This window comes from Sus scrofa, chromosome 13, assembly GCF_000003025.6.
Source record: "Sus scrofa isolate TJ Tabasco breed Duroc chromosome 13, Sscrofa11.1, whole genome shotgun sequence".
NCBI lineage: Eukaryota > Metazoa > Chordata > Mammalia > Artiodactyla > Suidae > Sus > Sus scrofa.
In genome coordinates, this window is record NC_010455.5 from 50429495 (window position 1) to 50457368 (window position 27874).

The 27874-nt window shown below is 38.1% G+C and overlaps 2 protein-coding genes across 3 annotated transcripts in view; both read right to left on the reverse strand.

Annotated features, from left to right (window-relative positions):
- EOGT (EGF domain specific O-linked N-acetylglucosamine transferase) overlaps window positions 1–6724 on the reverse strand; it is a 39594-nt gene extending 32870 nt beyond the window's left edge. The window contains exons 1-6 of one of the 2 annotated variants that reach the window (XM_021068244.1): window positions 6590–6724; window positions 5564–5788; window positions 5036–5091; window positions 2852–3075; window positions 1373–1473; window positions 681–789 (exon numbers count right to left, since the gene is read on the reverse strand). In XM_021068244.1, coding sequence (XP_020923903.1) covers window positions 681–789; window positions 1373–1473; window positions 2852–3061 — 420 coding nt within the window. In that variant the 5' untranslated portion in view covers window positions 3062–3075; window positions 5036–5091; window positions 5564–5788; window positions 6590–6724. 2 annotated transcript variants of the gene reach the window in all.
- The window catches only part of TMF1 (TATA element modulatory factor 1), a 35347-nt gene continuing 19995 nt past the window's right edge, over window positions 12523–27874 (reverse strand). Inside the window, exons 10-17 of the mRNA XM_021069200.1 lie at window positions 27365–27521; window positions 23424–23616; window positions 22244–22313; window positions 21915–22007; window positions 20835–20936; window positions 20401–20553; window positions 18851–18976; window positions 12523–17938 (exon numbers count right to left, since the gene is read on the reverse strand). Of these exons, the coding sequence (XP_020924859.1) occupies window positions 17795–17938; window positions 18851–18976; window positions 20401–20553; window positions 20835–20936; window positions 21915–22007; window positions 22244–22313; window positions 23424–23616; window positions 27365–27521 (1038 nt within the window). The 3' untranslated portion in view covers window positions 12523–17794. The remainder of the gene's footprint in view (window positions 17939–18850; window positions 18977–20400; window positions 20554–20834; window positions 20937–21914; window positions 22008–22243; window positions 22314–23423; window positions 23617–27364; window positions 27522–27874) is intronic.

Here is a 27874-nt window from a genome sequence, read left to right on the forward strand (position 1 = left end):
ATCAAACCCACACCTCCACAGCAACCTGAGCTGTCACAATCAGATTCTTTTTTTTTTTTTCTTTCTTTCTTTTTTTCTTTTTTCGTCTTTTTAGGGTCGCACCTATGGCATATGGAGTTTCCCAGGCTAGGGGTCGAATCGGAGCTACAGCTGCTGGCTCACACCACAGCCACAGCAACGCCAGATCCGAGCCGCATCTGCAACCTATACCACAGCTCATGGCAATGCCAGATCTTTAACCCAATGAGCATGGCCAGGGACTGAACCTGTGTCCTCCTGGATGCTAGTAGATTCATTTCCATTGAGCCATGATGGGAACTCCCACAGTCAGATTCTCAATCCACTGCACTACAGAGGGAACTCCAAATTTTTTTCTTAAAAAGATGTAATTCATCAACTTACCTTCTTTAGCATATGTTGGGGGGAATAATTCTAAACCCAGAAACATTTTAACTGCCTCAAAATATGACCATCTGATGATATGTGTGAAAATGAGGACATGGCTTCCAACTGAACAGAACCTCTTGTTTTTGGAAGTTAAATAAAATGTTAAGCCATTCAATATATACGAGAGTAAAGGACTCCTCTCATTGTGCCAACTACCTTGTTTTTCATTATGATCTATCTGATGCATGTATTTTAAATAAACGTATTCACTGCTAAAGGGGCTAAACCCTCACCATCTCCTCCGCCTGGCAGAGCACATGGAGTTCCTCCAACCGCTCTCCAGCATATCCAAAGTCAGCCTGCTTCCAGAATATGTCCTCAGCGGATTCAAGAGTATCCGTCCTGTTGGCATATAAAAAATTCTGTGACATTCCTCTTTTTACTTCTTCTGGACCTGGAAATTCCTTTCTAAATGTTAAACTTCTAGAAATCAGTCAATGATTTTTTTCAAAGTAAACTATCATAATTTTTAAAAACTATCCCTCAGGACATAAAGTTAGCAAACTAAGTTAATAAATACCCTACCCCCTTATAATAAATTCACAATGGAAACATATGAAGTTAGGATCAACCTGGAAATGAAGACAATGAACTGTTAATTAATGTATTTTCTTTACTCTGTTAACCGTGAATATCTTGGAAATACTGATTATACTTAACATTCCCCTCCAGAATCAAGAGGAAATCATCCATTTATCTTTTTAGCATATGTTGGAGGAAAATATTTTGTTTTCTCCCTCTGTGGGAGGAAATGATAGATATTCCTGCCCCAGAGGGAGACAGTCAACTTGAACTCATGACTGTATAAGCAAATTTATATCTAAAGGAATTACTTTCTAATACTGCTGGGAATTGGGGCAGTAGCATACACTGCAGAGAAAGAAGATCAAGGACAGAGGAAGAGGAATTCCATCCAGAAACTTACCATCCCATGTCGACGTAGGTGCAAACAGGGTAACCAAACCTGAACTGTGGTTTGCAGGATTTCTCATAACCCCAGCAGTACTTTAAATTTTCTAAGTATTTCTGGAACATAAGAGATGTCTGTTTAGGCGGATTTACCTTCCTCTGACTTTTAGAGAGGACTCTTAGATTTTTCCCATGAAGAAAACAAATCTTTATAGAACTTTCACTTTTCCATTTTGCAATACATACCCATGTAATAGAAATAAGTAAATTCTAAGAAAAGCAGTTCTGGGATCCTTAACAATAATTACCCCTAATCACCATCCTTCCTCACCATGTCTGTCCACTAAACAAAAGTCTGGGTTTTAATGAGACGACTACAGACCACCTGAACTGGAATTACTTTTCCTTTTTTTTTTTTTTTTCTTTTTTATAGCTGCACCTGCAGCATTTGGAAGTTCCCAGGCTAGAGGTCAAATCAGAGCTGCAGCTGCAGACCTATGCCACATGCATGGCAATACTGGATCCTAGCCACATCTGTGACCCACACCACAGCTTGGAGCGACGCAGTGTCCTTAAGCCATGGAGAGAGGCCAGGGATCGAACCCTCATCCTCACAGACAGGATGTCAGATTCTTAACCCACTGATCCACAAGGGGAGCCCCTGATCTGGAATTTCTTGAAATAGCTTAATGAAATCAGTGAGTAAATGGATTCTAAAATCAGTCCTGAGAAAGTCATAAAGATTGGAATGTCTATCACCAGCAAGAATCAGAACTAAATTGAATGGCTCAGAACCTGATAATCAAGATCAACAGAGACTCCAGAAGATGTCACAGCTCTGCAGACCTCGGGGGATGCAGCAGTTGCCAGCCAGGGAGCCCAGAATGCTGTCTGCAAAGCCCCAGGAGCAGTGCTGGGAGGATTCCCAGTCTGCCCTCCCCATACACTTCCTGTGCCCGCACCATGGGAAAGGAAATGTCTCACATGGCCCAGCTTTGATCTCTGAGGCCGCTGAGATGTCTTAATGGGCTCCAATTTGCAACCTTTCCAACAACTCTAAAAACAGAAGGAAGGCCACAGTAACAGTCTTAATTCTAAGGAGGCAGAGGTGGCCGCATTAGTAACCAAATTAAGTTGCTAAGACACCCCTTTGAGTGCAGTTTAAGAAAGAAGAGATGTAAGATTCATTAGTTACCTTTATTCTTCTCTGCATCAAATCTAATATACTTTATTTACAGAGTCTACAAATAGTATAGGCTGCCTATTTATTTTACTAGTGTCTTAGATTTTAAATCTCAGTCTTGGGACCACGACCTAATTCTAAGCCAGGTTGAGTTACTGAGAAGCATTAGATGAAATACAAACACTGACTGACCCACAGTTAACAACCAAGAGATAAAAGTAAACCTTCAGGTTCAAGTCATAGAGGAACTGGTAAGCCAGGCTAAATTGCATCTGTTTAAAAATATACAAGAAGAGAAGAAATCATATTTACCTTATAAGGACAACGTGAGTCCTTCTTACAGACTGTGGCAATGTGCCTGTTATTGTGCAAAAAGAAGGGAATATGCTCTTCCGGCAGGCGGAGGCTGGCATAGTTGAACAGAGGGGCACCCAGAATGCCATCAGCCTGGGGAGGAGCCTTGTCTTGGCCACTCAGGGGTACCTCATGAAGCAATGCTCCAAAGACAAGCAACATTAACATAGCAACCTCCAAACCTAAAGGTCAAATGGAAAACATCCTCGTTAAGACAGATCCTTTAAAAAAAAAAAAAAAAGACATATCCTTCAAAATTCACAGAAATCAAGGACTAAGCACAATGACAATGAACTTCACTACCTCACTGAATAATGTTCCTTTACTCAACAAATACTGATTGTGTACTGGTTATAGGCCAGACACTGCATAGAGGGGTGAAGAGAATGGGAAAGGCCCCTATTCTCATCCAGTTTACAATCAAGTCAATGGACATAAAATAAACACTCAAATAAATAAATAACTTCAGGCGATGACAAGGGCTCTGAATCAAATAAACCAGAGGCCGGCAAACGTTTTCTGGAAAGGGCCAGGTAGTAAATGTCATTAGCTTTGCAGGCCAGAGAGTCTGCGTGACAACTCCTCAACAGGGCCTTTGTCAGTAAAGCAGCCATGGCTATGCTAGAGGAATGTGGGGTAGGGTGTACTAATAAAACTTCATTGACAAAGATAGGAGGAGCATCTTGACAAGACCCTATTTGCTGATGCCTGAGTAAGGTATTATGGTAGACAACATCGTCTGCTGAGTGAGCACATGGGCTTTGAAGCTAGGCCACCGAGGCCGCTTCCTAAGCTGTATGACCTTGAGCAAGTTATTTAACCTTTCTGTGCCTCAGCTTCTCCAGCTGTAAAGCAGAAATCAGAGAGAATCTCCCTCATAGGGCTGTTGTGAGTTAAATATTGGTAACATGCCTAGATGTACCTGGCACACTAAATGCTATGCTAAGTGTTTATTAAATAAATATTTAAAGCTCCAGGGGATGAGGTGTGGTTGCTATGTAATCTCTGAGCTGACATCTGCAGGACGAACAGGGAAACATGCCAGGAAGAGAGAAGAAAGGAAGTGCAATTATTCTGAGCAAGTGTGTACCTGCTGAATAAAAACTAGCAGTCTCTACAGTACATGAGAGCATGCTACGTGCCAGGTACTTTTCTAGCTCCAAGGATGCATCGAGCAACATGCAGTTGAAAACCCTTGTGAAGCTTATATTCTGGTGGATATAATAACAATCTATGATATTAGCAACTAAGACTAAGAACTCTACTGGAATGAAATCCAGGCAATCTGCCTCAGAAGCTGTGCCCTTAAGCTTACCCGGTCTGGCTTTAGTACTGTGAAAAGAGCCACTGGTCACAGACCTTACTGCATTTCTAACTAAACCCAGAAGGAATAAATCTTAAACCAGATTTTGCTTTTACTTCACAGATAATAATTGTGCCATTTTGGGTTCACTTTAGGTTTCTTTGCTCTATTTTTTTTAATGTGCTTTTTCTACCAGATGATAGAGCCCTAGTTCACATTAGCAACTCCCCACAGTGGGACAAACTGGAAAACCCAGTGTTCAAAATCAGTCTTCATTGTCTATCAATGATAAAAATGAGGTCTTTAGAAATAGACTGCTATATTCAATCAGGCCTCAAGTTCCAACCAAGGGAATTGTAACTGAACAATGGGGAGACCAGGAAGAAATCCTTTTCCCCTCTGGAGTGGTAAACATACTGGCTTTTTCAGGTGACTCTGAAGAGTATATTGTTATCTGTTGTACAGGGGATCTGACTTAATATTTTTAATTAGGACTTTGACCCAAAAGTCAGTTGATAGCTATTTCACAAAACCTAAAAATACCTGTTGGAGTTCACGTTGTGGCACAGTGGGTTAAGAATCCAACTGCAGCTGCTTGGGTCACTGCAGACGTGCGTGTTTGATTCCAGCCTAGCTAGGTTAAAGGATTTGGAGTTGTTGAAGCTGTAGTGTAAGTTGAAGCTGTGGCTCGGAGTCAATCCCTGGCCAGGGAACTTTCACATGCTGCAGATTCAGCCATAAAATATTTTAAATTTTTTTTTAATTTAAATTAGAAAGAACTGAAAAAAAAATACATTTTAATGGTGACAGTGACTCTACTTTGTAATGAAAACATTTACCTCTTCAACCCGCAGAACCACCCAGAAGCTGCTGTGATGTTTCAGTTATCTAAATCCTGTCAGAAATGAAACATATTACCTTAAAAGGATGCAAAGGTAGACTTTCACACACTAGACTTAACAGACCAGATTCTCACAGTGAGCAGGAACGAGACAGTTCACTTTATACAGGAACCAAGTGGTACAGACCAACAGGACACTCAGCAGATAAAATGTTCCTGGGAACAAATAATCTGCCTGGTTCTTACCTCAGCAGTCCCAATCTCACAATCACACTGCTCCCTGGGCCTTATTACCATTTGGGTCCTCCGGGGTAACAGACAGAATAGCCTATCCTTTAACACATACGTGCCAGAAATAAGGTCATTACTATGACCAAGTCCCGACCTTTGGTCCAAGTCCACTGTGGTAGACTGAGCTCTAGCCATAACTAAAACCCACTGATCCATGGAGAAGGAGCAAAGCTGATGGCAAGGGAAACATCTAAAGACTCAGATCAGACACCTGGCTTTTGCAGAGGGCACGTACCCACTTGCACAAACTAGAAGGAGGAGGCTGCTGCTGCATGAAAGCACAACCCCAGGGCTTGGCCAACAGCCTTCCTGGTGTTGAATCCACTCGCAAGGAGAGCCCTCCAGGGAAGGGCAGCCGCAGTTCAGCAGACGGAAGCGTTAGAGGCTTAGCTACTTTTTCTTTCAACACAAAGCAGCTGGCTTCCTCCACTTCTGTATCCCTTGACTGGATTTCACAGGCCTAAGAAAGGGGGAAGAAAAAAACGAAAAAGCCTGAAAGATGATCAGAAGTGAAACCCCGTGGCTCACAGGGAGCACGGTGGGTGAGAGGAGGAGGTGCTCCGTGACAGAGCTTGGGAAACTTTAAAGAAGGCAGTGGACAGATGAAAAGTTAAATGCACCTGAGACCCAAAAGAACTGCTAAAGGGCTCCCCCCAACTAGTGCTAGAAGTCTCGCGGTCGGTACCAGGCAGGGGGTGAGAAAAGGCCTGGCTGCCTGAGATGCGCAGGTGAGGTCTATCAGCTGTCAGGGAGAACGTCCGCGGAACCCGGGCGGTGGGGTCAGCAGTGAGCGCCCTTCCGCGGTCAGGATGCAGCGCTGGGTTTCGGGGCACAGAGATTCCCGAAGGCCGCCCGCCACTCTGCACCACCCCCTCCCCAGTCCCCGGAGCGCCTGGGAGGGGCCTGGAGAGCGGCTCCGCCCCGGTCTGGGAAACCCGGTCAAGGGGGCGCGGGCCTGGAGACCCAACGTCCTCCCCCGTGCCCGGCGGGTCCCCCGGGATCCTGCGCGCCGCTGCAGGCACCGTGAAGGGACCGAGCGCTTGGGACCCTGAGGTCAGGGTAAGCTTCCCCACGCTCGCCACCTCGGCCCTCTGGCGATGCAAAGGCGCAGGCGAACCGGTGGAAAGGCGCCAGCCCGCCGGGGAGCCGCGCGGGGAGCGGACGGAAGCACCCACCACGCTCACAGCCAAGAGGTTGGCAGCGCGGCCGCGGCAGAAAAGTGGGCAGGTGAAGGCTCCGCGGATCGCGCTGCGAATCCCACCTGAAGCCGGAGAAGCCGGGGCTGCAGAGAAGGAGGCGGCGACGGCGGCAGCTGCTCCGAAGGAGGGAGTCGTCATAACCGGCGACTGCTGCTCACCGGAAACCTCGGGCGCCGGAGCCGGGCCAGGGGGCGCCCGGGAGCCGCCGGGACACCTAGGCCGGCCTGCTCCGGGAGGCGGGCCCCTCAGAGGGCGGTGGGGCAGGGGCCTGGGCACGGCAGCCGGGCGGGCGCTGAGCGCGCCGGGCCAGCTGTGGGGCTGAGGAGACTGGGCTCGAGAGGCACCGCCTACGGTTCCCTGCGCCTTCCCGCTGGGATCAGAACCTCTGAGCCAGCGGCCCCCGAAGAGCCGGAGAAGAGCGGACGGAGAAGAAGCAGGCCTGTCCTCTTGGGGAGAAAACGACAAGGCGCTTTAAGGACATTGGGACGAGTTGGGTTGAAAACCTGACTCTCCTTCCCTTCGTCATTATGAATTGCTTTGCTCTGAGGCAGATTTTTAATGGTTTTCTTAATTAAGGCAGAGGTTACCGCCCTAGCTTTCGTATTTGGGCCTAGACGTCATTGGCGGCACTTTATGGTGGTGGTAAGGATTCTTTGGAGTCCTTTCACTTTATGTTGTGGTTAGTAGTCTTGCTTCTCCGTCACTATCCGGAAACTCACCAAGCTCAAATGCCACTTGGTGGAATTTGGCTTTTATCATTTGAGTATTTTATAACGATTTGAATTGTAATTCCTTATTTTTATTTATTATTATTTTATTTATTTATTTATTTATTTGTCTTTTTGCCATTTCTTGGGCGGCTCCCGGGGCATATGGAGGTTCCCAGGCTAGGGGTCTAATCGGAGCTGTAGCCGCCGGCCTACGCCAGAGCCACAGCAACGCGGGATCCGAGCCGCGTCTGCGACTTAGACCACAGCTCATGGCAACGCTGGATCCTTAACCCACTGAGCAAGGCCAGGGACCGAACCCTCAACCCCATGGTTCCTAGTCGGATTCGTTAACCACTGCGCCACGACAGGAACTCCTATTTTTATTTTTTATCATGATTTGAATGCCCATCTCCCACACTGCTACTCTTGGCACCCTTGGTTCCTGTAATATGCTGTGTAATATACAGAACAGTGGAGTTGACATTAAATGATGTCAACTTGAACTTGGGAAAAGTTAATACCATCAAAATAAATTTATGCTCAGACACATAAAATCACCAGTAGTATTAAGTACTGTGATCATAAGAAGACACAAGTTTGTTTCTAAAGGCTTACATACTCTTTAAATAATTCTTTTTAGATACTGTTATGAGAATTGTTACTAGTTCCATTAGTAACCTGATAAATGAGGAATATTATCTGGATGCTTTTTTTCCAAATAAGGATGCAAAAACACATGTGGTATTTGACATGTACCAGGCATTATTCTAAAGCACTTTAGAATATGAACTCATTCTTCATGTAAAAGACTTTTCCTCTAAAGGAACTACTACTCCATTTCATACTTGGCACACTCCTTGCCAATAAAGACAGTAATTTTTAAATGTGGTTTCTCAGCTTACTTGCCACCAACCTATTTTTGTCATGTATTGGAAATACAGATTTCCTGTTAGTTGATTCAAAGAGAATTGTAGTCATTTAAAGGTCTAGGAGTTCCTGTCCTGCGGAAACAAATCCAACTAAGAACCATGAGGTTTCAGGTTCGATCCCTGTCCTAGCTCAGTGGGTTAAGGATCCGGCATTGCTGTGAACTGTGGTATAAGTCGCAGACGCAGGTCAGATCTGGCATTGCTGTGGCTCTGGCAATGTAGACCAACAGCTCCGATTAGACCCCTAGCCTGGGAACCTCTATATGCTGTGGGTGTGGCCCTCAAAAGACAAAAAAAAAAAAATTAAAAAATTAAAATCTAAGCAAGCTGGTTTGCTGCTGAGTGATACACAATAAAGATATATGGATATATATAGTTTGGGTTTTTTTTAAGAACACATGAGAACAATATATGAGAGAAGCTCCTAAAAATAGTTTAGTCTCATAGCAAGGGCAGCCAAACCAATCTAACTGTCGACAGGTGAGCATTCTTTTGTTTTTTGTTTTGTTTTGTTTTCTGTCAGCACTGACATCACATGGAAGGTCCCAGGCCAGAGATGGAATCCAGGTCTCACTTCAACCTACAGCTCTGGCAACACTGGACCCCTAACCCACTGCGCTGGATAGGGATCAAACCCGAGCCTCAGCAGCTGCTGCAGAGACAATGCTGGATCCAAAACCCACTGTACCACAGTGGGAACTCCCATGTGGTGCTATCTTAAATGGCTAAATATTAATTCGTGGTCATTCAGACTCAGAGGAAACAAGATGTGACAGGGCTTTAAGAACACGAGGTTGAGTTCTATCATACTGTGAGAGCCATTCTTTTTTTTGTATTTTGAGGGCCGCACCTTCAGCATATGGAGGTTCCCAGGCTAGGGGTCTATTCCGAGCTGTAGCTGCTGGCCTATGCCACAGCCACAGCCACAGCAACACCAGATCCAAGCCATATCTGCAACCTACACCACAGCTCATGGCAACCCTGGATCCTCAACCCACTGAGCGAGGCCAGGGATCGAACCCGCAACCCCATGGTTCCTAGTCGGATTTGTTTCCACTGCACCACAACAGGAACTCCATGTGAGAGCCATTCTTAATGGAGAATTTCCTTCCCAAAATATCAATGTTAAAATTTAGTTTTAGGATTTCCCGGTGTGGTGCAGTGGAAATGAATCTGACTAGTACCCACGAGGATGTAGGTTCGATCTCTGGCCCCGTTTATTGGGTTAAGGATCCAGCATTGCCCGGAGCTGTGGTGTAGGCCTGCAGCTATAGCTCTGATTTGACCCCTAGCCTGGGAACTTCCATATGCCACAAGTGTAGCCCTAAAAAGAAAAAAAAAAAAAATTTAGTTTGAAGAGTTCCATTGCCACTGTGGCTCAGCTCACAATTTAGCTTTAAACAATAAACTCAAAGAACTACCATTTGATCCAGCAATCCCACTCCTGGCATCTATCCAGAGAAAACCACAACTCGCAAAGACACATGTACTCCAATGTTCATTGCAGCACTATTTACAATAGCCAAGACATGGAGACAACCTAAATGTCCATTGACAGAGGAGTGGATCCAGAAGATGTGGTACATATACACAATGGAATATTACTCAGCAATCAAAAAGAACGAAATACCAGCATTTTTAGCAACATGGATGGACCTAGAAACTATCATGCTAAGTGAAGTCAGCCATACAATGAGACACCAACATCAAATGCTTTCACTGACATGTGGAATCTGAAAAAAGGACAGACTGAACTTCTTTGAAGAACAGATGCTGACTCACAGACATTGAAAAACTTATGGTCTCCAGAGGAGACAGTTTGGGGGGTGGGGGGATATGCTTGGGCTGTGGGATGGAAATCCTGTGAAATCAGATTGTTATGATCATTATACAACTACAGATGTGATAAATTCATTTGAGTAATAAAAAAATGAAAATAAATAAAGTATAGTTGATTTACAAAAAAACCCCAAAAAAACAATAAACTCAAATGTCTATTAACAGGAGACTGATGAATAGATTATATTTTCATGCAATGTAGAGCAATGCAGATATAAAAAAGGATTAAGAAATATCACTATATACTGCAGGATACATTATTGAGTGGAAAAAGCACAGTAGAAAAAAATGTACAATATGCTCTCTTTTATTGAAGAAAGGGTATATTTATTTATATATATAAATTATTATTTACAAATAGAACAACAATAAAATGATTACCTATGGGGGAAGGAGAGAATGTAAGGTAGGGGACAAAGAAGATAACTTCTAGAATATGCATTATATAGAGATGACTTTAATATCATAAATATTTTACAATATAAAACAAAATTAATTTTTAAAGAAGTAATCCCTGAAAATTGACAGAAAAATGAAACTAAATGAATCCAGATGCCATCCCAAGTGACTACTTTTGCTTTTTAAGGTGCACCACAGCACATGGAGGTTCCCAGGCTAGGGGTCAAATCGGAGCTGTAACTGCCAGCCTACGCCACAGCCACAGCAGTGCCAGGTCCAAGCTGAGTCTTTGACCTACACCACAGCTCAGGGCAATGCCAGATTCTTAACCTACTGAGCAAGGCCAGGGATCAAATCTGCATCCTCATGGATGTTAGATTCATTGCTGCTGAGCCACTACGGAAATTCCCCAAGAGACTTTGAAACAGTATTTGTAACCTCAGGACCAAGGGAATTACAATAAATTGTTTTCAGAAGGCAAACTGCTGGTGGCAATGTTGATTGGGATAAACCAAATAAAAGTAATCAAGATGGTATCTTTTAAGCTGAATTTTTCTTTTTCTTTTTTTTTTTTTTTTTTTTGGTCTTTTTAGGGCCACACTTCTGGCATATGGAAGGTCCCATGCTAGGGGTTGAATTAGAGCTGCAGCTGCTGGCCTAGGCCACAGCCACAGCAACACACAATCTGAGCTTCTTTCTGTGGCCTACACACACCACAGTTCACGGCAATGCCTGATCCTGAACAAGGCCAGGGATTGAACCTGCATCCTCATAAGTATTAGTCATTACCTCTGAGCCACAATGGGAACTTCTGAAGCTGAAATTTTTGAAATGCAACATAGTCATAAGCCTGATAGTTACCTAAAAATCCATAGTTTCAAACTGGAAATGGAAGTAACAGTGTGAATTAATACATTTTATCTTTAAACACAAATCTGTCCTCCGTTATCCACTGAAGAGGCCTAGAGACAACCAACATTACAGTAGAGGCACCCCTTGTGCCCAGACTGTGATCTCTGCAAGCTTTCCCATTTAAGGAACATGGGCTCCACAGAAAAATAGATAATTTGGGGTGCCCGAAGAAAAATGATCTTAGATAGGGGGGAGGAAATGTACTAGAGTCTGAAAGATCTTACATGAGTAAGAAGCAACCAAAGGCTTAGAGGATCGTATCAAAAGGACTCAGGCATCAGTTCGAGATAGTTCCCTCTTGCCAAAGTTAGAATTATTTATTTATTTATTTATTTATTTATTTATTTATTTATTTATTTTTGTCTTTTGACTTTTGGTTGTTGTTGTTGCTATTTCTTGGGCCGCTCCCGCGGCATATGGAGGTTCCCAGGCTAGGGGTTGAATCGGAGCTGTAGCCACCAGCCTACACCAGAGCCACAGCAATGCGGGATCCGAGCCGCATCTGCAACCTACACCACAGCTCACAGCAACGCCGGATCGTTAACCCACTGAGCAAGGGCAGGGACCGAACCCGAAACCTCATGGTTCCTAGTCGGATTCGTTAACCACTGCGCCACGACGGGAACTCCCCAAAGTTAGAATAATTTAAAGCATCAGTAGGGTAACTGTAATGAAGGACAAATACATTTAAATATTATATTCGAAAAATCCAACTGATCAACCAAATATACAAGCCAAAACCTCAATGTTCATCTTTGATGACAGAAAGGAGACAACTTTGTGAAAACTGGTAAATAAAGCATGTTTACCCTGTCTTTGCTATATGATTTATGATGCAAATAACCAAATAGCTGATGAGGTAAAATTAATTTTTACAGAAACATTTCAGACTTAAATAATCAAGTCCACATATCTGAAATTGGCTTCAAAACAGTATGAGTTGAGAGGAAGCATAAATTAAGTATAAGTGAAACAAAATGGGCCATAAATTGTTGAACAGTTAGAGAGTAAATGTTAAGAAGTATATGGGGATTCATTATCTGTGGTCTATTTTATGTAACTTTGACATTTTGTATAATCATCATTTTTACATTGTGTTACTAGTTTGCTAAGTGTGTGGGAAGTTTGCTGCTCATATACCGGCATTTTATTTTTTTTTTATTTTTTATTTTTTTTATTTTTTTTATTTTTTATTTTTTTGTTTGTTTGTTTTTTGTTTGTTTTTTTTTTATATCGGCATTTTAGATAGCTCACAAAGAGTGTTAGAAAAATGATGAACTATTAGTAGATTATTGCTCACTGGTTCTCTGATATATTCAACTGCTTAAACCATAATTCAAAGGTATTAAAATTTTAAGCAAACAGATTTTGACTAAATTTGATCTTATGCTACAGTTGATCTATATATACTAGAAAAACAGTAAGAGAAGCAGCTTTATATAGTTAATAGTTCACAGCATGGGTTCTGGAGCCAAACTGCACAAATTAAATCCCAATTTTGCCACTTATTTGCCCTATGACCTTGAGCAATCATTTAACCTTTCTTCATTTTAAAAACAAAGATAATGGTATTGACTTTAAAAGTATACAATTTGAAGTTCCCATCATGGTGCAATGGAAATGAATCCGAGTAGGAACCATGAAGTTGTGGGTTTGATTCCTGGCCTCACTCAGTGGGTTAAGGATGTGGTGTAGGTCACAGATGCAGCTCAGATCTGGCGTTGCTGTGGCTGTGGCATAGGCCAGAGGCTACAGCTCCGATTTGACACCTAGCCTGGGAACCTCCACATACCGCATGCCTAAAAAGACTAAATAAATAAATAAATAAAAGTATACAATTCATTTTCTGAAAATCCTTGGGACCGTATGTGTTCCTGATTTTTTTTTTTTTAAATAGAATAGGATATGCATACCATTTTACTACCTAACACCCTGATTGTGCTTTGGGTCAGCACCCCGTAATCTCACATAAAGTACAGCAAAATGTATGAATACTCTGAGGTTAAGCCTATTACAATAGCTAAGTACTAAGTTTCCTATTACGAGTTATGATCATAGATTTTAATAATATGTATCTGTAAAAATTAAAATTATAAATTTCAAGAGACAAATGGGCATGGCATTACATAAAACTGAAAGGAACACCTCCATCTACCATGCCCACTACCTGTAAAAGAAAAAGAGAATTTTAATGTTAAGCAAACGGAAAAACCTCCCATTAGCCCTTGCCTAGCATTATTTGAGGAATGAAAACAAAATTTAGCTTACTTGAGAGTAAGTCAGGATGAGGAATTCTTGCAGCACTAAGAGTAAATTCTCTTGAGTCACAAGAGAGAGCACTATTGAAGCATGAGTTTTAAGAAAAAGCATTGAAGTATTAAGAAGAAAGATACGTTTAATTCTTATTCTATCTTGTTAAAGGAACTTGATTTACTAAAAGTTAAATGGGTATGTGTAAAGGCAATAACTTAAAAGTACTTTAAAGGTCATTTCTATTGTGGCTCATCTCTGCGAGGCTGTGGATTCGATCCCTGCCCTCCCTCAGTGAGTTAAGGATCCAACATTCCTGCAAGCTGTGGCATAGGTTGCAGATGCGCTACTGATCTAGTGCTGTCATGGCTGTGATATAGACCAGCAGCTGCAGCTCTAACTCAGCCCCTAGCCTGGGCTCTTCCATGTGCTACAGGTGCAGTAGTAAAGAGAAAAAAAAAAGTACTTTAAAGGATAAAGATGCAGAGTTCAATAGTACAAGCAATATGAACTCAGGATAACTTATTTTATCTGTTATAATTTGAATATAGAAATGCTTTAAGACTTTAATTTTTTATTTATTATTATTTTTTGTCTTTTGAGGGCCGCACTCTCAGCATATATTGGTTCCCAGGCTAGGGGTCTAATCAGAGCTGTAGTCACCAACCTACGCCACAGCCACAGCAATGCCAGATCCGAATCACGTCTGTGACCTACACCACAGCTCACGGCAACACCGGATCTTTAACCCACTGAATGAGGCCAGGGATCGAACCAGCAACTCATGGTTCCTAGTCGGATTTATTTCCACTGAGCCACGACGGGAATTCCTGTTTTAAGACTTGTAGAAGAATAGCTTGATTCTGTTTAAGACTTTTTAAAGACACAAACCACCCTTACAGTAATTATACCAGTTAATTATAAGAAGTAAAGTCTTAGAATTATATTTTCCAAAAACCTATCTTCATTAGGAAAACTATTTTTAAGACTAATAAAATTCTTAGTAATATAACTCATAGAAAATCCAGGCCTATCCTCATATTCTTAAGAATTCCAAAGTTATACAAGTCAGTATCTTCATAAAACAAAACTATTTTCACTCATTGGTACTGACCACTCTAAATCATGTTAAAAATGAAATACATTATTACTATTTTTAAATCTTTATTCAAATTAGATCCATGCTTATTATTTACATTATCTTTTATTTAGAATTAAAATATAATAGCCATTTGTAGTTTAAATATTTTTAGCCCTTTACAAAATATGAAATTAAAGTTGTTATAGTTTAAAACTGAATAGAATTATGAAAATTTGATTTTTAAATGAAAATGAATGATTATGATACATTAGAACATACAGGTATACATTCTAGAAAGTGGCAAAACAAGGTAAAATATCTAGTCATTTTCTACTTTTGTGTGGCTAATTTCTAAATATTATAAATCACATGTTTTCTCCCTTTTCTTTTTCAGCTGCACCCACGGCATATGAAGTTCCCAACAAAGGATCAAATCGGAGCCACAGCTGTGACTTATGCCACAGTTGCAGTAATGCTGGATCCTTAACCTGATGCACCAGAGTGGGAACTCCATAAATCACATACTTTTAATAAGCATTTAAATAAAATGTATAGTTAATAAATCTAATGTCAATCGAAGGATTACAAGAAAAGAATTTTCCTAAACTTTTCTTTTCACTTAATCTACATGTTTTCCCAGGTCAGAAATCATCCAGGTTTACAGTCTCTTAAATCACAGTATAGATACATTTGATACATCCCCATACGCTAAACACTGTACAACTGGAAGTTCTTAAAAAAGAGGTAAACAGAAAGAAAGAAATGGTAGTCTCAATTTAGCTTCCCAAGAGTTGGAAGGATACCCATAGTCTGTGCTTACTTGGTTTCATATAAAACAACAATGTGCATACCTCTTTTACACCTTTTTAATATTCTTGACATTGCTACGATTTGTATTATCTATTTTCTTTCAAGAACGGAAACATCTCATTGCAAACTATTTCCTTATCTATTAAAATATAAATATTTAATTAGAACATGGATAGATAATCAGTTTTAATGATAAACACCAAAATGCAGCAACCAATATTCGATAGGTATTCTGCCATTTAGTGGAGTTTGTCAAGAAAGCAATTCAGTACACTTTCTCAACTTACAAATGTATTGAGAGATCTGAGCATATACTGAAATAAAATCAGTACAAACATCAGCTATTAATTTGTGGGTAAAGATCAGTATATAGTAATATACAGCCAAAGACTTAAATATTAAATAACTGCTTCTCGTTGTTAAATAAACTGAAAACACTTTAAAATTTTGAGTTGATTTACTAATGTTAATAAGGATTAAGAAAAGAGAATATTTAATATTATAAAATTGAAAGGTAAAGGAGTTTTATTTCAATCTTTTCTCATCAACTGAAGGTTCCCCCCTTCTAATGGATATATTAAAAGAACAATTTCATAATTCCTAAACGTCTAGTTTCAAACACTTGACAGAATATTGTAACTTAAGTTTCCTACATCTTCTAATTCTGTACATTTCTTATTGCTATCAGTCTTGTCATTCTCTGTCAGCCCCTGAATATTAAAAAAAAAAAAAATCCAACTGACAAAAAGCTATTATACTGCTTTTTTACCATTAAAATATAGAAAATTAGTTATAATGAATTTGGTTCACACCAAAAGACTGTTAATGCTACAAATCAGAATCCAATGACAGAAACACTGTCTTAAATACAAAAAGAACTAAAATGAGGTCACTTGAATTGCCCTGAAAAGCAGTCCAGAATCTTCAACATGGCTTACTTGTAGCCATACTCTAAAGATCTAGTGTTTAAAATTTAACTAAATATCAAGAGAGAGTTTTTATTTGCCAGTAAAGGGCAGCTAAATGACTTTCAGTAATAAAATGTATCAAAATATTTCACAAGTCTAAAACACAGCTGGGAAGAAGGCAAAGATATTTTTCAGCTATTCCACACTATTTTTAAGTTTAAAGGTTCAAGAAAAAAATTAAATGATAAACTATAGAGAATTAAAAAATGCCAAATTTAACTCCTATAATTTCTCTATTTTGTTATGAATATACTGTAATATCAAACATTCATTTTTAATGTGCCAAAAATAAGGCTTTACAAAATGTGAACAATTAAATTATTTTTCTTTTTACAGCTACATCTATGGCCTATGAAAGTTCCCAGGCTAGGGGCTGAATTGGAGCTGCAGCTGCAGCCTACACCACAGCCACGGTAACACTTACAGCAATGCTGGCTCCTTAACCCACTGAGCAAGGCCAGGGATCAAACACTCATTCTAACAGAGACAACTCAGGTCCTTAACCCACTGAGCCACAACAGGAACTCCCATAAATTTTAAAAATAAAATTGTTGGTAATTTTATTACCTTCACTTCATTTTATAGGGTAGTAAGACAATACTTCAAAACCACTTTAATGTTAATGATACCATCACAAAATCATTCTAAGTAGATTTTTCCACTATCCAATCATGTCTAGATAACTTTAAATAGCTACAGTTTTCTCCAAATAGGTACCAAAATTTGTATAGACTTAATCATGAAATCTGGGTGAAATAAAATTTGAGACCACAAAAATTTTTAAGTTTAAATTATTTACCCTTTAAATTTCAAAGTGTCAGTGTGACTTCTACTTTAAAAGAAAAAGTACTTCAAAATTTAATAATCACAGGTTTAATAATTTTTTACTTGAACACCTGATGTCCACTTTCATGAGTAGGAATTAGAGACACTGAAGATTTAAATGTGAAAGATTTCAAAGTGTCAATATGTTAATTATCACTCTTTAAATGTTCTCAATATATACAAACACATATAAATTATAGATACAATTAGTTATATATCTACAATATGATATATGAACACCATTCTCCTTCCCTAACCATATTGATATGAAGATAAAGTAATAAATCTCTGTGCTATTCAAGGCCCCCCCCAAAAAAAAGGCGCTTTAAAAAATAAACCTTTGAAGAAGTTTCAAAAATAAAGTTCAAATATTGCACAAAATAATTTAACTGCAAATATTACTACATACTATAAAACAATTCTTTTTCAATTTTTGAACTCTACAGTAATTTCCACTTTCTAATTCTATAAAAGAATTTATTGGAAGTCTGACTTAAATATTAAATGTTTACATTCAGTTTGATGGGAATGTAATTTTCAGAAGTTAACTGAGCCTTTGTCTTAAAAGTTCATCTATTTGAGTCTTATACATATTTTTTACATCTTCAAGATCTAATCGAAGTTCTTCTGCCTCTTCTGCTTTTTCTCCATACATCTGCAGAATAGTGTTGTATCTTTGATCCAAATCCTATAAAATATATTTGTTTATAATTTTATAAATAACTCTACAGAAAATCTCTAATATTATATTTTATTATCATAGGTGAGCCATCAAAAAACACATTACAATCTAAACAAAAGTGTACAGTCATCTCTCATAAAAATTAAAACTCATGCTTCAGTCTGTTGGAATAAATAACAAATAAAAGAATTAAAAAAACCCCTTAAGCCAGATGGGAATTAACCTTAACATATCTCTCCACTAAATCTACAATTCTACCCAAATATAGCTTAATCTGTCTTTTTCTCCCATTAATTTCAGCACATTTGATGAAATTTCAGTCTCTCTTGTTCACTGTGGTTTACATACTACTTGGCATTTACACCATAAGAAAAGTCAAAACATATTCTCACATATGGCTTAACAGCAATTCCCAATACCAAATACACTAATTGTGATGATACATATAACATCAATCAACAAAATACTATTAAGATCATGCAAAATTTCAGGATTATTAATGAGCCTTGGCTAAGTGACAAGCAAGATAAGATTCATCTTTAAAGTTTGAGTTCCCACTGTGGCACAATGGGATCAGAAGCATCTCTGCAGCCCCAGGATGCAGATCCAATCCCTAAGCCCAGCACAGTGGGTGAAAGGATCTGGTGTTGCCACAGTTGAGGTATAGGTTGCAAGTGCAGCTCAAATCTAATCCCTGGCCCAGGAACTCCATGTGTCAAGGAGCAGCCAAAAAAGGGAAAAAAAAAAACAAACAAACAAAAAAAAACACCAAACAGTTTTTTACTCAAATATTAATACTCTAATTATCAAACAAAATCACTAACATGCACATAGGCATTTTATGTAAACTAAAAATAAGAGATTTAATGTAACTAAATTGAAGTATCTTAGACTCATCCTTAGGTGAAGAATACTTACTCTCAGCTGAGTTCGAAGTTTGGGTATCTCCTTCACTTTCTCTTCAAGTTCATCATTTTGATTTGTTAATTTAACTAGCTCTTCAGCCATTATTGAGCGTGTTTTTTCTAGATTGCCAATTTCTAGCTGAAAGATTAGCAGAAAGTAATTTAAATCAAACTATACCTTGTTAATATAACCCCACTTTAATAACCCCACCAATATAAACATATTTAATGGGTTATTTTCTAAGAAATAGGTATGTTGACATAGAACCATGAGCTAGCTCTTTTTTTTTTTTTTTGTCTTTTTTAGGGCCACACCCACAGCATACGGAGGTTCCCAGATAAGGGCTCGAATCAGAGTTGTAGCCTCTGGCCTACACCACAGCCACAGCAACACCAGATCCAAGCTGCGTCTGCGACCTACACCACAGCTCATGGCAACGTCAGATCCTTAACCTACTGAGCAAGGCCAGGGATCAAACCTGCGTCCTCATGGATATAGTCAGATTAATTTCCACTGAGCCACAATGGGAACTCTGAGCTAGTCTTTTCTTAGAAGAAAACAGTGGCACAAAAAGGGTTTCAAAATTTCTCGGGGTATATCATTGTTAGGGTTTACTATCAAAGAGAGAACAAGATTTGAAGAAAATCTAATCATCTATTTGAAACATGCAACTCTGTATTTTTCTCTGAGCTAAGGAAATGGTATACATTTCAGTTATTCTAAATTACAAGAACCCACAGAAATAAAAACATACTTTAATGTAGCATCGACTATGTAGGTCATACTGGTAGAATCTATCATCAACTACCAAAGAAATTCATTTGTGCCTTCAAGTATAACACTAGGCTACACACACTTAACTGGTGTTAAGAATTTTCTGATCTATTTTCTTCCATTTCAAGGACATCTTCTTTAATAGAGAAATGTTTTCAACTAAATAAAATCATAAATAAGAATAAAAAAGGAAAATTCTACTTTTGAGTGTTTCAAGTTTAGCAATGAAAATAGGTAAAATGCTTTACCATTTCTCACAGCATTAAGTTTTTAAAAAGCAAGAAAAGATGGGAGGATGCTCCCTCCTGCCCACTCATGATGTCTCGTTCACATGTATGATGTTGGAATTCTAATATCTCTTGTCACCTTTATTCCTTCCTCACAGGAGGAGTTGGAGCAACTTACTTTTGTGGTGAATCTGGGAAGAATAAAATACTCAGCTCAGCAACCTCCTTTTTTTCATTTTTGGAAAAAGCTGTCTACAAGGAGCTGTCTGCTCCAAGACGCCTCTAAGTCCTAACTGAGCAGGCTATATATAGCATATGGGGAGGCCTATTCCAGCCCAGCACTTCCTGTGACAATCTCCCTAATTCTGGCACTTGTCAGCAGGCCCATTTGGCTTCCATCCTTCCAAATTTCTCCACCTATCCTTTATTGTGAATATACATGATTTATTTGGGGCTTCACATGCCACTATTTCATTTTATTTCTCAACTTGCTCAGAATTAAGGTGAAAATGAAGGGTGCTACCTATAGGGTCTCAAAATTCAATTTAATTTTTATAATACCTGTAAATGAGTAATTTCTCCTTCCTTTAGCTTTAGCTGAGACTGTAGATTTTCAATAATGCTTGATCCTGCTCCCATCCTTACAGCATCATAAAGATTGCTTCCATTTGCTGATACAGACATTGGTCCAAATGAGTGATCATGAGGCTCATCCTATGTTAATTAAAAAAAACACATATAGTTCTTCAGTTACTATAGTTTCATTATAAGGTTCAAATAAAATGGCTTGGTCAATTCTTACTTTAAAATGTCTGTGACTTTCTCATCAAAGGCAGAAAATCATCTATATTTCCTCAGAGCAATTAGTAGTGCCTTAAAAATATGCAGATGAACTGTCTATAGAATGGTAAGGTCGCGGTGAGAACTGCTATCTGTATACTCCCTTTAATGTTATTCAGTTTAAGAACTAAATGCATATAAGAAATAAACATCACCTGAGAGAGAAAAGACGTCTGTAGCCCTGCCATATCAACTCCACTTATTGAACTTGAGCGTGACATTGTGGGAGTACTAGAAACAGAAAATGGCTTCCGTTCCTTAAAGTATTAAAAAAAAATTTTTTTCAGGTTAAAAAGTGAAATGATAGAAAAGCAAGAAACTTATCTAGGATTAGTCACAACAAAGATTCATTCCAGTTTCCTCCTAAATGTTACAGCTGCAATTTCTGAAGTCTTATCAAAGGCATAATATTTAGCAATTTAAAGGTATAGACAAACTTGTTGGTCAAATCATCACAGGACCCATTATATTACAACAACATAATTTGTTTATTCTTAATGGAATGAGAGTGTTTTCACTGAAATAATTATATGAACTACTTATTTCATATTACATAACATGCCACCAATTAAATCTATTTCTTTAGAATAAGATTATCAATGAAATTTATGAACCATAAAGTTTATGGCTTATTCATTTTATTTTTACTACATATTTCTTAAAGATTTTTATTTCTCACATTATCATCCATCGTGTTTCATCACAAGTGACTTGATATAGTTCCCTGTGCTATACAGCAGGATCTTGCTGCTTACTATATTTTTTAAACTAAATAAACTCAAAAGGTAATTTTAATGTGTACACATAAGGTATTTTTTTATATATTATCCTAACTACTGAGTCCACTCCAATCCTTTAAATACAGGAAACACAACTTCAGAAAAATTACCTTCATTAATCAAAAAGAAAGTGAACAAACAGTTCGCTTGTGAGTTTTACTCGCAAGGTGCCTATGGGGCCAAATGAGGTGGATTAGTGTCAATAGGAGACCACAGAATTCATTTAAAAAGGGGCAAGTACTTCCTTAATTCAAATCCTAGAAATCACAGATCTTTTTGGATACAATTATATTGTTCTGCAGCCATTCTGATTTAACAACTAGACTTCATCACTATTGACTTTGGACATAAGAAAAGTTATTTATAAAGTAGAGCTAAAATTATAAAATAATAATGATTAATCACAACAGCTACTAAATGGATACATCAAAAAGAGGGCAAAATGAAATTTAATACCTTTTCTTTTATTGCTTCTTGGGTGAAAATTGCTTTCTTCCTTTCTTGTTCAACTTTCATTTTCTCAATTTCTAACTGGCTATTCAACAGTGTCTAATGGAGAGAGATAAAGTTAGATAATTTCTGTGGTACTAAATCATCACCAAAAGTCAACCTCAAAGTTAGGAAGGAACATAAGGTATATACTCCTTTTTGTTTTATTACTAAAGACCAGGTTCCAAAAGCAGAAACGTCACCCATGTCATCTTGTCGTCTCATTAGTTTGCTACTAATCCCCAGCCTTTCTCTAATGGAAGCCCTAAGAGGTGAGCGAACATTAATAGAAATACCTTTTCTTTCCTTGTCTCTTCAAGTGTTCTTACATACTCATCTTTTAGGTTTTCTAATTCAACTTGGTACCTATTAAGCAGAGGGAATTAAAACAAAAAAGATGATAGTACATACTATTAAAAACTCACTACTTATTAACTCCAGTTATATATTTAGTAGTCATTTTTATTACCAGCTTGATTTTCCAACTGAATTTTCCAGATGACTCGGTTTTTATGTAGAAGCTGCACTACTGCTTTTGTGTATTTCATTTATTGGTGCTCTATGTTAAGATTTCAGTTAAAAAGAGACTTTTTGAAAATAATTTTGAATACCACCATTCTATAATATGTTCAGATTCTACAAAAGCTTATTAGGGAGTTCTATGAAAATGTCTGCAAAAGTTCATATATTATTTTATAAATCATTTTTGCTGGACTACTTTTTTAAAAGTAAAATTTTCAAGGAAGAACTCAGAGGTTAAAAACACTAATCATAGCCTTAATATAACATAAGATAGATGGATTCTATAGCTTGTGGTTTCCACAGAGCCCAGACATTTATTTAAAAAGACTGAAACAGGAGTTCCTGTTGTGATGCAGCAGAAATGAATCTGACTAGGAACCATGAGGTTGCAGGTTCGATCCCTGGCCTCACTCAGTGGGTTAAGGATCCGGCATTGCCATGAGCTGTGGTGTAGGTTGCAGATGTGGCTCGGATCCTGCATTGCTGTGGCTGTGGCGTAGGCCAGCAGCTACAGCTCCGATTGGACCCCTAGCCTGGGAACCTCCATATGCCTCAGATGCGGCCCTAAAAAAAACAAAAGACATAAAATAAAATAAAAAGACTGAAACAATGTTTAAATCCGTATAATATTAAAATAACTACAGTGAGAGGTCTTCAACTATTTTGTGGTAATAGATTTCTTTAAAAAAATCTGATTAAAGCAATGAATCCTTTCCCTGGAAAATGCAAATATATTCAGAACGTGCCACACAATTTCAAAAGCTTATGCAAGGTTCAATGAATCCCAGTCCTATCTTGCTATAATATCCTATTAGAAATGACTCTGGCTTCAAACACTAAAAGTATGCATTTTTAGTTCTTAGTGCTATGAAGCTAAAAATAAACAATATATTTTTTAAACTGCTTTTAAAATTCCATGAACTATCAAGAATAATATTCAAGAAACACACCCACCTATTATTTTCATCCTCTAGTTTCCTTAGCCTATTTTTCTCTGATTCAAGCTGGGCCTGAAATCTACTGTTTTCTTGTCTTAAGAGAGAATTCTGTGACTCCATAGAAGACATTTGAACTTTGTTGGCAAGAAGTTCTTCTGTAGCTGCACGTTCTCTCTCAACTGCTGCTGCCAACAAGGTCTGGGATTCACCTGATGATAGATAAAAAAGAAAAATCATATAGATATATATTCCAGAGGCCAAGATACCAAGTAGATTCTGACTTCAAACTTTTAATGAGGCAAGTAGCCACATTTAAAACTTTTTAGGTACTCACTGACTAAGGCAGGACTACCTACAGAGACAAAAAATAATAATAATAATTTATACATGCTTTATCATTTTTTTTGACCAAAATATTTTAATTTGGAAGTGGAGTCATGTGTCAACAGAGCAGTGAATCAACCAACAGTACTGGATCAAATGGTTATTGAAAGGCAAAGAAAAAGAACCTTAAGCTAAAATTGACACTGCAAAAGAAAATCTACTCAAAATGGACCATACACTTAAATGTAAAACAAAATATACCAAGGGGAGGAGTAAATGGTTGAGGGGGATTAAGAGGTAAAAACTACCAGGTATAAAATAGATAAGTTACAAGAATGTATTTTCTTGGCACAGGAAACACAGCCAATATTTTTATCATAACGAAGTATAATCTATAAAATATCAAATTACTATGTTGTATACCTGAAACTAACATAATATTGTAAATCAACTACAGTTCAATTAAAAAAGAAGCCATGAAACTTTCAGGGAAAAAAAAAGAAGAAATCTTCAGGATCTAGGGTTATGCAAAGAGTGCTTAGGTTTAACACAAGAAGCATGAGCCATAAAAAGGAAAACTGATAAACTGGACTTCAAGAAAATTTTAAACTTAAAAGAAAAAAAGAAAATTTTAAACTTTTGAGTTATGTGAAAAAGATGAAAAGACAAGTTATAGACTTGGAGAAATAAATGTAAGCCATATTATATACGACTAGTATCTAGGTTATACAAAGAAGTCTCAAAACTCAACTGTGAAAATACAAACAATTCAATTAGAAAATGAGCAAAAGATATCAACAGACATTTCACCAAAAAGGATTTACAAATGGAAAGTAAGCACACAAAATGATGTTCACCATCATTCATGAGGAAAATGAAAATCATAATAAGCTATCACTGCACACCTATCTAAATGACTAAAAGAAAAAAAAGGACAACACTAAAAGAAAATGTAGGCAAGGATATAGAGAAACTGGATTACTCTCATATGTACAGCCACAATGGGAAACAGTTTGGTATCTTCTTCAAAAACTAAACATGCAACTATCCATACAACCCAGTCATTGCACACTTGGGCATTGATCTCAAGAAATGAAAACTTAAATGCACACTAAAACAAGTACATGAATGTTCATAGTGGCTTTGTCTGTACAGACAAAAATCTAGATCCAGCCCAGACATCCTCTGTCAAGTAGACGGTTAAACAAGAGGTACTACATACACAGAAAAACGCAGCAATAAATATTAAATCGTAGACACACAAGAATGTAAATGAGGAGTTCCCTTTGTGGCTCAGTGGTTAACGAACCCGACTAGGAACCATGAGGATGCGGGTTCAATCCTTGGCTCCTCACTCAGTAGGTCAGGGATCCAGCATTGCTGTGGCTGTGGCGTAGGCTGGCAGCTGTTGCTCTGATTCGACCCCTGGGCTGGGAACTTCCACATGCTGAGGGTGCGCCCCTAAAAAAAAAAAAAAAAAAAGGGCAATAGAAGCCAATTCCAAAAATGTCATATATTATACAATTCTATTATGTAACGTTTTGAAACTCCAAAATTTTAGAGATGGAGGATAGTGGTTGCCAGGGATTTGGGACAGGAAGGGAGGGCCATGAGGGTAGTTAAGTGTAGTTATGAAAGGGCAAAATAAGGGATATTTGTGGTGTTGAAACTATTCAATATCTTGACTGCAGTAATGGATAAATGAACCTACATCAGGGGCAAAATTGTACAAAACTCAATACACACATAGACACACACATACATAAAAAAGAGGACCAGTAGAGCTAGGAAAATCGGAATAAAATCAGAATAATGTCCATATGATAATCAACTATAATTTTGCAAAATGTTAATATGTGGATATTGCGGAAAGTGTGCAAGGGATCATTCTGTATTATTTCTTATAACTGCATATGAATCTCAACTGAAAATTACAATTAAAAAAAAAGACGAGTGGATAAGGTTCTGAGATTTAACCAATGCAAGAATTCTGTTTTTCCCTCACCAAAGTAGACCTAATAACATCTCTATTTTACATTTTATATTCTGTTCTATACTGCATCTATGCTCTTATTTACAGCATTCATTTCATAGTATGTTTGTCCTGGGGCTTTGCTTATATTCCAGTACAATACCATGTATCCCTGAGGATATGGAGGCTCCAATTTTATTATTATAAAAATAATAGCATCTAGTTTTCATTTATTGCTTAAATAAATATTCATTTCAGGAGGTGTCACTTTCAGATATCTCCTAACAAATGAGCCTCAAAAAGTTATTTCAGATAAACAATAGACCTTTTTTTTTTTTTCTTTTTCCTGGCCACACTCATGGCATGCAGAGGTTTCTATGGCAGGGATCAAACCCATGCCACAGCAGTGACCTGAGCTACAGCAGGGACAATGCTGGACCCTTAATCTGCTGAGCCACCAAGAAACTCCAGACCTAAAATTTATACCTAGAAATTAAACAATATTTGAAGGTTCCTCTGTTCAGTGATTTTTTTTTTTAAGCAGATGAATCTATTTATAGACGAAGTGTTACACAGACCTACAAAAAAATATATATAGACAGGAATTCCCTCATGGCCCATTGGGTTAAGGATCTGGTGTTGTCAAGGATCTGGTGTTATCACTGCTATAGCTCTAGTTACAGCTGTGGCAGATCAATCCCTGGCCCAGGATGTGGATGTGGACAAAAAAAAAAAAAAAGATAGACAAAAGGAGGCATTACTTTCATTTCATCAAAGCAGCCTGGAGAGAGCCCAGCACCTTACTTATTGAGCTTTCCTCTCCCCATGAAGCTAGCCCTAAGACATCCAAAGGATCTTCTGAATACTGTTTGAAAGCCACTAATCTAGTTCACCCTTCATGACTGACAAGGAATAGTCCAGAGAAGGTAAGTGGCTTGCTCCATACTGTCTGGCTGGATGATTCAAAACTAAACATTAAAACCCTAGGTCCAAGTCTCCTGACACTTGTTCAGGTCTGCTTTTTATCACACCATAATGTCTCTCAAATTAGAGCTAATTTTAGGAAGAGAATGAACATAGGAATTTTTTCACTATTTGCTAGCTTCAGGGATATCTAATATATACTTATACTACCTGTCTGTGCTTGAATAAGCATATTGAAAGAATAATTTTCTGTTTATTAATAGCACAAAAGGGCAACCTAGGGTGTTCCTGTAAAGGAGAATATGGAATCTTATGGTTCCATAGTACTGTTTGCTAGAATTTGATCTTGATCCAACTTAGAATCTCTGTTCTTGGAATTCCACCACTGTCTAGAATCATATCTGACTCTACTTCCTATGCTACTGTGGACAAGCTAGAAAGAGGTCAGATTTAGGAATGGACAAGAAAACAACTGAGTGTAACAATTTGTGAAAATAAACAAAAGAATGACATGGAAGTATTTTGGACAGTTCCTGACACATCATGTAAGGAATGGTTTGAAAGAGTCAATTAAGATATTAGAAAATAACTGTAAAAGAGGAGAAGAGATAAAAATCTACAAGTTAGACACAAGATAAACCATGAGATCAAGTGAATTTCAATTTTATACCATTACCCTAATTCTACAAAGAAGATGGAAGGGCTTCTGCATTAAGCTTAAGAACTAAAGCAATTACCAAGTCTATCAGAAAGATTCTTCTCTAACTTCTCCCATGACGACGTCTGGGACCCTAGTGTTGCTTGCAAATTTTCTATCTGTCGAAGCAATGGTCTTGTTGTTGATGAAACACTTTGACTCAGTTCTTGGTTTCGATTCTCTGCTTCCTGGAGTCTCTGAATCATGACATTCTTAAGTTATTACTACTGACAATGATAAAAACACTAAAAATGCTAGCAAACCTTATAGAGATGTCTACAAAAAAAAAAATTTCTCCAAGACAGAACTATTTGTTTTTTATTAAATTATTTTCTAACTATCCAATCCTTAAGTTACAGTTAAGCTACATAACAAAGTAACTAAATAAGTGCTTCTTTACAAAGCATTTCTACAATAAAGACAGCCTTTGATTACATTAAAGTAATAAAGAGTATCATTCAAACCTCCCAGTAGTTGCCTCCTCATCCAAATATTTCAAAGTATTTATAAAAACAGAAAGATCATTCAGAGTTGCACTTTCTCTCCCATC